This window comes from Salmo trutta, chromosome 36 (genome assembly GCF_901001165.1).
Source record: "Salmo trutta chromosome 36, fSalTru1.1, whole genome shotgun sequence".
NCBI lineage: Eukaryota > Metazoa > Chordata > Actinopteri > Salmoniformes > Salmonidae > Salmo > Salmo trutta.
The window spans coordinates 36,526,887-36,539,044 of NC_042992.1; the positions used below are offsets into that span (position 1 = coordinate 36,526,887).

At 45.3% G+C, this 12,158-nt stretch overlaps 1 protein-coding gene across 1 annotated transcript; it reads left to right on the forward strand.

Annotated features, from left to right (window-relative positions):
- The first annotated feature begins 749 nt into the window (after nt 1–749).
- On the forward strand, nt 750–5,850 carry LOC115176138 (actin-binding Rho-activating protein). The gene is made up of 5 exons (XM_029735972.1): nt 750–794; nt 2,159–2,214; nt 3,623–3,648; nt 3,855–4,854; nt 5,093–5,850. The coding sequence occupies exons 1-5, from the start codon at nt 750–752 to the stop codon at nt 5,574–5,576; spliced, it is 1,611 nt and encodes a 536-aa protein (XP_029591832.1). The 3' UTR covers nt 5,577–5,850.
- Nucleotides 5,851–12,158: the final 6,308 nt, after the last annotated feature.

Here is a 12,158-nt window from a genome sequence, read left to right on the forward strand (position 1 = left end):
CGTTGGAAATGACACCTCATTCATCAAATTCTGAGCAGAAAAAAAGTACCGTCCAAGAGAAAAAAAATACTGTTAATATCCTCTGATTTTGGCTTAGGCAGAACCTGTATGATCGCCTTAGTGTTATACTGTATTTGTCCCCCAAAAAAGACCCCTTACTTTGTTCCAATCTTAAGGACAGCATACAAGATTCCGAGGCAACCAAAATAACATGGCTAAAAGCATCTATCTTTTACCAGTGCTCCGAGTTAATAAGGCATGTTAATCACATGCAGATTAGAATAGAACATTTTATTCTGCATACGCAGCCCACTAAGAGCACCCCACAAATCAGCATCACCCGCAGGGGTCACAGAGTGCCTGAGAGGTCGCTTCTCCACCACCTTCGATCCTAATACCGCACAATTCATCTCGATGGCCAACCAAAACAACCCCGCTGAAGAGCTGCCGACTCTAAAGAATAAAAGGCAATAAGACAGAGGACTAACAGCAACCATTTTGATACACGCTAGGAAACGCAGGTGCACTCACTGCTCTGGCCCTTCCCGCGGGCCTGGATGCGGTGTCTGAACCACCAGTCCAGGTGGCCTAAAAGACCAGACCGGAATGGACTTTCAATAAGAAATGTATAGCATTTACACCTGGAATTCCAAATGAAGCAACCATCTCTTTGAATAGTGAATGTAATGAATCAGTTTATGAGCGGAGCCAGAATGAAAACCATCTGATTTGCCTGGTCCACTCTGGGTATGAGCTACCACACTCTGATTGATGGCAAGCTGGGGCAGCAGTGGGTGAGGTGATATTTATTAGTCTGTGATATACAGCACAAGCAGCATGAAGGGTTGTGTCCGGTCTGAGTACATACAGTACATGGTAACCACTAGCCGCATCCACCATCCTGAAACAATGTAAGCTTGCGAGATCAGGATGGTGGATCAGGCTTGGTAACAACAGCTCTAGTTCAACATGCCTTTCCTCTGTCTTTCCATCTGTTTCTCTAACTCCTCATAAACCATAGACCTAATTTGTCCGTCTCTGACTCGCTCACCCACTCAATCCCCTGTAGGTTATTTGACCACTGGAGACAGAACATTTTTCTCCAGCATCTTTCTCTAGCACTACAGAGCTTTACAGACTCAACACTGACCTTGTGGGGACCTCTGCTGGTGTTTTACTGAGCTTACCGTTCTCAACAACGGCTGCTTTTTAGAGTTCTTGTGTGATGAATATAGTTGGTGAATGTGTATTTGCAACACTACCTTGTCCAGGTGAAGTTCCTACTTTTGTCACTAGATGTCAGTAGAAATACTTTTGGATGATTTTCTTTAAACGCTGAGATGTATGTTTTAGACAAAAAAAAATCCAAAAATATAATTGAATTCAAAACTCTAAACTGTCTTTATATGGGTTCTTTAAGGTGTAAACTTTACAATGACATTTGTTAAACTTTCACAGACTTCTATCTACAAGTTAATCTGAGTACCCAGATATGTTTTCTATAGGCATTTCCCTAAAACAAGGCCCAGGCCCAAAGTACCAATTACCTCCCAAAAATGTCACACTGCTAAATTCTTATAATTTTGCAGATTTTTTTTATAGTCAAAAAAACATTATATCCTGATTTCATGTGATTTGAATATGAATTATATTTAGAAATCCTCTTCAAAGATGAACAATGTGACAGAGTACCCTATCATCCCCAAACATGTGATTGAGAGGTAATCCACATATTTGTCCATAAGGTGGCGCTCTAACCTGCTTATGGGGTTATCTGGTATTCGGAATGACCTGAAGAGGTATACAGGAGTCCTCTGTTCATGCTCACTGACACACTTCCACACCGTGTGACTGACTGCCAACAGCTGCCTCTCACCAGCTTGCTGGCCTGTGTATGCTTCGGACAGATTCTATTAATATATCCCTTTCCACTCATTGACCCATACAAATATCAAGATTAACACACACACAGATTCCCATAAACATCCACACATGTACACTATCACATTAGGTGATGTCTAGAGAGCTGGACACATACACATGTATCCATCTAAAACTCACATGCCCATTTTCTAACATGAAATGTAGTCTTGAAGCACTGGGTGCAATGCCAGAGTCTGTGCTCCTCCCTGTTTCTAAACTTTAATCTCTCTACCAGGTGCATTGCAAGACTAAACCCTACATGCGTAAGCAGGAGCTCCTCGTCTTCGCCAGGTATCACATTCTTTCCTGGTTAGAGTCCGTGTGCCTTTGGTCCTTGGGTCAAATGTCTCCTTCTGTCTTTGACACCCCCTCTGGTCCCTGTGACCCAAAAAAACTGCCTGTGTAGGTATAGCTGCTCTCAGCTTCTTGCCTAAGCACACTCCATACAGCATATTTGCATGGCATGCACGGTGTGGATATATATCATCCATCTATCTGTTCAGGTGACAATGCAGTAAGTGTTTGTGTTTATAGAAATAAAACCTGGCGCTGGCAGCAAACGTGCAAACTAGAGCAGAATTTGAGCTGTGCTGTAAGCTAATGTTCTCTTGTGTGTTTCTGCTAGTTGATCTATTTTACAGATGCTGTCAAATCCAATTGTATCTTTCTGTATTGCACCAACCCTCACTGTCTTTCTGTCTGTCACTGACCTGTTTTGAGCATGAGCTTGACTTGATTGATTGTCCACTGGGCACCAATGTAATTTCAACGTCTAGTTTTGATATACATTTGGTTGAGTTGTCAACTAACATGAATTCACCATGTCATTCATTGCTTTTAGGTTAAAAGTTGTGTGAAAAAAAGACAAAATTCCTTTACGTTGATGACTTTTTGCCAGTCTAATCAGTTTTCCACTTTGATTCAACGTCACATGTCCCCTTTCTTAGATTCCCTTTTCCTGCAAAAGTCATTGTGATTTTGAATACATTACATTTCATGCCTTCGCCAACACAAATATTGGTGACACATGCATCCAGACAGGCCACCCAACTGGATTGACACTGTTAAACAGGATTGCTTTTATGGGATTTGCTCATTATCGTCTACAAGGTCATCTGAACTACTGGCAGTATTTTGATAGCTCTTTTCTAGACAGCAGCTGCTGCATTGTCATCTGACATGTGATATACTGTACAGGCAGTTTGGCCTTGGAGTTGTGATTAGCAATCACCACCAATGTCATGTAGTGACATTTGCAAGTAGTACCATCATCGAAAATGCAAATGTGGATTAATCTCATTCATGTTTGCTCTCGCTGTGTAATATACTGATTGTATGTTATTTTTGCAATATCACGTACAAAAGGATGCCCTTGGGCCTCCATATACAGTAACTGTATGGACTTTGTGGTTGTCATGTCAAATTGGAAAATTATCATGAATAATGCGTAGATTACAGTCTGGGGGCAGTACACAAGCATGGTTTCCCTGAGAACATAATGCAAGTCGTGAGAGGAGGCAGTGATGCATCCCCATGTATTCCTCACACCAAACAAAGCCGGACCGCGTTGAGGCGTCACATCCAAACAAGCTTTATAGATCAGCTAGTCTTTGCATTTGTCTAGGCGGTTAGCTACACGTTAGCGCCGGTCCTTTAAGAGCTTAGCGCACCTTTGCTCTGTTGCCCTGTTTACCTCCAGATATGGCCCATGGTCCGTGAGGAAATGTGAGCACACCAATCCCTCTAGGTTGGCAAGTGTCAGGGAAAGACGATCAGCGGGGAGGCGGGGATGTCTCAAATACTTTACAACGTCATGTAGAGTTCACACCTCCCATTTTAAGCCGGAGTTAGGGTAGAAGGCAACAGGGCAGGCAATTAGGGTCAGAGAGACAGTCCCACAGAGGAAGAGAGAGAAGCTTCATGAACATAAGCAAGTAGTCTGGCAAGAGTAGAACATTTGAAAAAAAAGCCTAACCTGACACTGACTGCACAGGCTGGCCAGAGGAAGCCTTCCACCAACAAGAACATCAAGAAGCTGCGTACCATCTGCATGGTGTCCAGCCTGACCCGGAGCTGGCAGAACTGGGTGTCCGAGGTCAAGGACAAGCAGGCCAAGGAGCCTGTCGGCTGGGCTCCTGACGCCCTAAGAGAGCTTTGGGACGAACCACCAAAGACGCCAAGCACCACTAAATTAGGAACTTGGGAGAAGAGGGTTTGTCCCAGTCAGGATCTCACCACTGGCACCAACCTACCTGGTGATCAGAACAACCCTTCAGCTGACCAGCAGGAGTCCCAAGGCAGTTCTCCTCCTTCCCAATCGGTGGATAAAAGGAAGACTCTGCTAGTGCTTCAAGGGGAGTCCCGGATCCAGACCAAGCAGGTGGTGAAGACTGTGACCAGCGGCATTCAGGAGAGGAGTGTGGGCATTACATTTCTGACCGAGCGGATTTGTAAGGAGGCTCCACCACCAGGGGAGGAGATAGACAGGATGCTGAGCAAGAGAGCGTCGCCCACACTCCGCAGAAAGTGCTCCAATGTGTTGGAGCTGACCTGCAGCTGGAAGGAGAAGGAGCGGAATGTACCGTCAGAGGGAGAAGTTGGAGATGGGCGCACCTGTAGCGTGGACACAGAGGATAGTCGGTACTCTGAGGCAGAGGAAAGGGCCCTTGAGGCGGAGAGCGGCCAAGGTAAACCTGGACAGACAGACAGCTCCAAACCAGGACAGATAGACAGCACTGAACCTGGACAGACAAACAGCACTGAAGCTGGACAGACAGACAGCTCTAAACCTGGACAGACAGACACCTCTAAACCTGTAAAGACAGATAGCACTGGGTCATCCGGGGAGGCCAAGCAGAGGGACAATGACAGCGTCTTACCGAAAAGGAAAATTGAGTCATGGGTGAGGGTCAAAATACCCTCCATCTCAGTGTGAGTTCAATTTCTTCATGTACAAGTGATGGTGCATGACGGCCCGTCATTGCACATTGCCCCCAAATATGTAAAGGATAATGCTAATACACCTATGTCATTTTTATACAGCACATTTTTGCTAAAATAAAACGGTATAGTGCAAAACCTGTTCTGAGCTTTAGAGTGGAAATAGATGTTGCCATGATTGATGATTGTTACATTTTTTGGTAAATATTTTTGTGATTGTCCTTCACAGGGGCAGAAAGGAGTTGGATGACGCCAACAGGATCAACGCTCTCTCAAGGAAGTACAGTGCTGTGGGCAATCTGAAGAGCCGCTGGCAGAACTGGTCCTCGATGCACACCGTCAACCAGAAGCTCAACCCCTTCAGTGATGACTTTGACTATGAATACTCAATGTCCCTACGCCTCCGCAAGGGCGAGGAGGGTTACGGACGCCCCAAAGAAGGCACGAAAACAGCCGAACGGGCCAGGCGAGCCGAGCAACACATCCACGGTGAGATAGCCGACATGTGCTATGTGATCAGGACTATGAATGACCCAGATCCCGACGGGAAGACCCGCGTCACTTTCAGAGAACTGTTTGATAGATACGTACGCATCTCTGACAAGGTGGTGGGGATTCTTCTGAGAGCCAGGAGGCATGGGAAGGTGGCGTTCAAGGGGGAGATGCTGTGGCAAGGGCAGGATGATGGTGTTATCATCACTCTGTTGGTGTGACGTCATCTGAGGTGGAACCATACAGAACTAAGGAGACATAAGTCCTTTTTAACATTGAATGATTATGCACTGATAGATTTGGATTTGTTTCTCAACAGGAACTTAGACAATTTGCTGCTATAGTTTACTGAAGATTTGATATCAGTATCTAAATCAATATTGTATGTTATTTTGTTGCTTACAGCTGCGGTGTATTTATTTCCTGTGGGCACCAGAGGTAATGCTTGAACTTGATTGATTTGTGTTGGATTAAAGCTTTTTACTAGCTTTTAAAGTACAGTTTTCTGTGTCTTTTTATATTATATCTGAACTCATGAATCATGTTATAACATGTATTAATATATGACTAATAAATAGCTTATTTGACTTGAGGAACATTGTGTAATTTTAAACAGGGATTGAGTTTCATGATGCACAGCACAAGCCAACTCTGAGGAGATTTAGGAGACATGAAATCTGAGATACAAAGGCTGCAGTGCACACTATGCAGGGGAGGCTGGTGGAAGGACCTATAGGAGGACTTGTCATTGTAATGGCTAGAATGGAATCAATGGAATGGTAACAAACACATGGAAACTACGTGTTGGACTCCATTCCATTTATTCCATTCCAGCCATTACAATTAGCCTGTACTCCTATAGCTCCTCCCACCAGCCTCCTCTGATGCCATGTATTGTGTGTCTGACAGAGCTGAACTCAGATGTGGGCACTTTGGCTGCGTTTAGACAGGCAATTGTGATGTTATTTTCACTAATCAGATCTGATGTGAAAGATCTGATGTGAAAATATCTGATGTGATTGGTCAAAAGACCAATTAGTGGAAAAATATCAGAATTGGGTTGCCTGTGTGAACGCAGCCCTTGTGAACATGTTTGACCTCCATGTCTGATACCTAATCGGATCCCTAAGTCTAAAATACACTTGATACTGTATTAATCAACAAAACTTGGTGTCAGTTTACGGTCTCTGATATGGATTGTCCACTTTTATTTGAATAACCATACATTCTATTCGTCAATCTACTAATTTGAGTGTAATTGTTATGAAGGAAGTTAAATCCTGGGACTTTGTTGATTAGTAAACTCTTAATAACTGTAGCACAAACCTAAAAACAAGTAGAGTTCACCTAACATTACATCATTTCCTCGCAAATGATATAAGACATAATCTGTGAACTGCTTACTAACAACACACATGCTTCCTAATCGAGACATCAAACAATTTGAACAATTCATTAAATGATCTAAAGTCTATTGAGTTGAAGAGGAATCATGATCATGTCTTCATCATTAAATAATGTTCTGCTTACTGAAAATGCATGGCCTACCTGTAACATTAGTTACACTATGTACTGTTTGTGTATGTTTCTCCCTATTGATGGCATTTGAGATGTATTTCGTTTTTATGTTATAATCGTGTGTATACACTACCGGTCAAAGGTTTTAGAACACCTACTCATTCAAGGGTTTTCTTTATTTTTACAATTTTCTACATTGTAGAATAATAGTGAAGACATCAAAACTAAGAAATAACACATATGGAATCATGTAGTAAGCAAAAAATATTAAAATATACTTCAAATACCCACCCTTCATGACAACTTTGCCTTGTTAAAAGTTCATTTGTGGAATTTCTTTGCTTCTTAATGCGTTTGAGCCAATCAGTTGTGTTGTGACAAGGTAGGCCGGTATAAGAAGATGGTCTTTTACCAAATAGAGCTAAATCCATATTATGGCATTGTCCTGTTTTTCAACAGGACATTGACCCAACACACCTCCAGGCTGTGTAAGGGCTATTTTACCAAGAAGGAGAGTGATAGTGCTGCATCACATGACCTGGCCTCCACAATCCCCAGAAATTAAGCAAATTGAGATGGTTTGGGATGAGTCGCCCCGCAGAGTGAAGGAAAAGCAGCCAACAAGTGCTCAGCATATATGGGAACTCCTTCAAGAGTGTTGGAAAATCATTCCAGGTGAAGCTAGTTTAGAGAATGCCAAGAGCGTGCAAAGCTGTCAACAAGGCAAAGGGTGACTATTTGAAGAATCTGAAATCTAAAATATATTTTGATTTGTTGAACACTTTTTTGGTTACTACACTACTATGATTTCTTAGTTTTGATGTCTTCACTATTATTCTACAATGGAGGAAATAGTAGAAATAAAGGAAACCCTTGAATGAGTAGGTGTTCTAAAACTTTTGACCGGTAGTGTATTGAGTGTGTATCGGAGGCGAAGTCAGGTGCAGGAGAGCAGAGTGTAGTGAACAGGCGCAATTTATTCCGGTAAGAAAACAACACAAAAAATAACAATAAATGTGCCTAAAACACGGAACATAGAAAAAAATAAATGCGCGTAACAAAATCACAATATCCAAATACATGTAATACGAAACAATCCTACACAAAGACATGATGGGGAACAGAGGAATAAATACATATGAATTGATTGGGGAATGAAAACCAGGTGTGCAGGGAACAAGACAAAACAAATGGATACATGAACAATGGAGAGGCGATGGCTAGAAAGCCGGTGACGTTGACCGACGAACGCCGCCTGAACAAGGAGAGGAGCCGACTTCAGCGGAAGTCGTGACAGTATCCCCCCCCCCCCCCCCGACGTGCGGTTCCAGCAGTGCGTCAACACCGGCGACGGTGGAACTCACGCAGTAGTTCAGGGTCTAAAACATCAGCCACCGGAACCCAGCACCTCTCCTCCGGACCGTACCCCTCCCACTCCACGAGGTACTGAAGGCCCCCCGCCCGACGCCTTAAATCCAGGATAGAATGGACGGAGTACGCCAGGGCCCCCTCGATGTCCGAGGAACCTCCCACACCTCAAAGTCCTGGAGCGGACCAGCCACCACCGGTCTAAGGAGAGACACATGGAACGAGGGGTAATCAGGGGGAGCTGTAACCTGTAACATACCTCGTTCACTCTCCTTAGGACTTTGAATGGCCCCACAAACCGCGGTCCCAGCTTCCGGCAGGGCAGGCAGAGGGGCAGGTTTCAGGTCGAGAGCCAGACCCTGTCCCTTGGTGCGAACATCGGGGCCTTACTGAGGTGACGGTCCGCGCTGGTCTTTTGGCGCAGTGCGGCCTGCTGAAGGTGACAATGAGCGGCATCCCAGGTCTCCTCCACGCGTCTGAACGACTCGTCCACCGCAGGAGCCTCGGTCTGACTCCGATGCCACAGTGCTAGAACCGGCTGATACCCCAATACACACTGAAAGAGGGAGGAGTTAGTGGAGGAGTGGCGGAGCGAGTTCTGCACCATCTCTGCCCAGGGCACGAACGCCGCCCACTCCCCCGGCCGGTCCTGGCAATAGGACCGCAGAAACCTGCCCACATCCTGGTTCACTCTCTCCACCTGCCCATTACTCTCGGGGTGGAAACCCAAGGTAAGGCTGATCGAGACCCCCAAACGTTCCATGGACGCCCTCCAGACTTTCGAAGTGAACTGGGGATCCCGATCAGACACTATATCCTCAGGCACCCCGTAGTGCCGGAAGACTTGTGTAATCAGGGCCTCCGCAGTTTGTAGGGCCGTAGGGAGACCGGACAGAGGGAGGAGATGACAGGACTAGAGAAATGAACCACAACGACCAAGATCGTGGTGTTCCCCTGTGAGGGAGGAAGATCCATTAGAAAATCAACCGACAGGTGTGACCAAGGCCGTTGTGGAACAGGTAAGGGATGTAGCTTACCTCTGGGCAGGTGTCTAGGAGCCTTACACTGGGCGCACACCGAGCAGGAGGAAACATAAACCCTCAGGTTCCGAGCTAAGGTGGGCCACCAGTACTTCCCAGACAGACAGCGCACCGTCCGACCGATCCCCGGATGACCAGAGGAGGGTGATGTGTGGGCCCAATAGATCAACTTGTCATGGACAGCAGATGGAACGTACTGAAGTCCGACGGGACACTGGAGTGGAGCGGGTTCAGTATGCAATGCCCGCTCAATGTCCGCGTCCAGCTCCCACACGACCGGCGCTACCAGGCAGGAAGCCGGGAGAATGGGAGTCTGATCCATGGGCCGCTCCTCTGTGTCATACAGCCGGGACAGAGCATCTGCCTTAACATTCTGGGAACCTGGTCTGAAGGACAGGGTAAACACAAAACAGGTAAAGAACATGGCCCACCTTGCCTGACGAGGATTCAGTCTCCTAGCTGCCTGGATGTACTCCAGGTTGCGGTGGTCAGTCCAGATGAGGAAAGGGTGTTTAGCCCCCTCAAGCCAATGTCTCCACGCCTTCAAAGCCTTAACCACAGCCAACAGCTCCCGGTCCCCTACATCATAGTTCCGCTCCGCCGGGCTGAGCTTCTTCGAGAAGAAAGCACAAGGGCGGAGCTTCGGTGGAGTGCCCAAGCGCTGAGAGAGCACGGCTCCGATCCCAGCCTCTGATGCGTCCACCTCTACTATGAATGCCAAAGAGGGATCCGGATGGGCCAGCACGTGAGCCGAGGTAAACAGAGCTCTCAGCTGCCCAAAAGCCCTGTCCACCTCAACAGACCACTGCAGACGTACAGGACCCCCCTTCAGCAGTGAGGTAATGGGAGCAGCCACCTGGCCAAAACCCCGGATAAATCTCTGGTAGTAATTGGCAAACCCTAAAGATCGCTGCACCTCCTTTACCGTGGTGGGAGTTGGCCAATTACGCACAGCTGCTATGCGGTCACTCTCCATCTCCACCCCTGATGTGGAAATGCAATACCCTAGGAAGGAGACAGACTGTTGAAAGAACAGGCATTTCTCAGCCTTGACGTACAGGTCATGCTCCAACAGTCGTCCGAGTACCTTGTGCCTCTTGTACTCAGTGCCTCTTTGCTTGACATCATGGGAAAATCAAAAGAAATCAGCCAAGACCTCAGAAAAACAATTTTAGACCTCCACAAGTCTGGTTCATCCTTGGGAGCAATTTCCAAATGCCTGAAGGTACCACGTTCATCTGTACAAACAAGTGTACACCAGTATAAACACCATGGGACCACGCAGCCGTCATACCGCTCAGGAAGGGGACGCATTCTGTCTCCTAGAGATGAACATACTTTGGTGCGGAAAGTGCAAATCAATCCCAGAACAACACCAAAGGACCTTGTGAAGATGCTGGAGGAAACAGGTACAAAAGTATCTATATCCACAGTAAAACGAGTCCTATATCCACATAACCTGAAAGGGAGCTCAGTAAGGAAGAAGCCACTGCTACAAAACCGCTACAAAAAAGCCAGACTACGGTTGTCAGGGATTTCTTTGTCGTCAGACGATATAGCGAAATCATCGTCGGAAAATGAGGACCAATATGCAGCAGAGTTGAGATAGTTCATTTTGAACGTTTAATAAACTCAAAGATGAACATACAAAATAACAAAACGAACTCACGATATACTGACAGTCCTGTTAGGCTCACACATGCTAAACACGAAACAATCTCCCACAAATACACAGACAAAAACACCCAACTAATATAGGACTTCCAATCAAAGGCAACACCACACAGCTGCCTTCAATTGGAAGTCCACCCCAATTAACCAAACAGAGACATACAACTAACTAGATCAACATAGAAATACGTAAACAAGGAACAGTGCCCAAAAACCTCGGAATACTTAAATCAAATGCCCTTTTAGAAAAAACACCACCCCTAACCACATAAAACAAATACCCTCTGCCACGTCCTGACCAAACTACAATACCAATTAACCCTTATACTGGCCAGGACGTGACAACGGTTTACAACTGCACATGGGGACAAAGATCGTACTTTTTAGAGAAATGTCCTCTGGTCTGATGAAACAAAAATTTAACTGTTTGGCCATAATGACCATCGTTATGTTTGTAGGAAAAAAGAAAGGGGCTTGCAAGCCAAAGAACACCATCCCAACCGTGAAGCATGGGGGTGGCAGCATCATGTTGTGGGGGTGCTTTGCTGCAGGAGGGACTGGTGCACTTCACAAACAGATGGCATCATGAGGATGGAAAATTATGTGGATATATTGAAGCAACATCTTAAGACATTAAGACATCAGTCAGGAAGTTAAAGCTAGGTCGCAAATTGGTCTTACAAATGGACAATGACCCCAAGCATACTTCCAAAGTTGTGGCAAAATGGCTTAAGGACAACAAAGTCAAGGTATTGGAGTGGCCATCACAAAGCCCTGACCTCAATCCTATAGAAAATGTGTGGGCAAAACTGAAAATGCTACCAAATACTAATTGAGTGTATTGAAACTTCTGACCCACTGGGAATGTGATGAAAGAAATAAAAGCTGAAATAAATCACTAATATTATTCTGACATTTCACATTCTTAAAATAAAATGGTGATTCCAACTGACCTAAAACAGGGAATTTGTACTAGGATTAAATGTCAGGAATTGTGGAACTGAGTTTAAATGTATTTGGCTAAGGTGTATGTAAACTTCCAACTTCAACTGTGAGTATCTCTCCTTGTGATTTTCAAATCAATTTAAATTGTATTGGTCACATACACATGGTTAGCAGATGTTATAGCGAGTGTAGCAAAATGCTTGTCCTTTCATGATTCAGTAGATAAAATGCTTGTCCTTTCACGGTCAATAGATAGAAGCA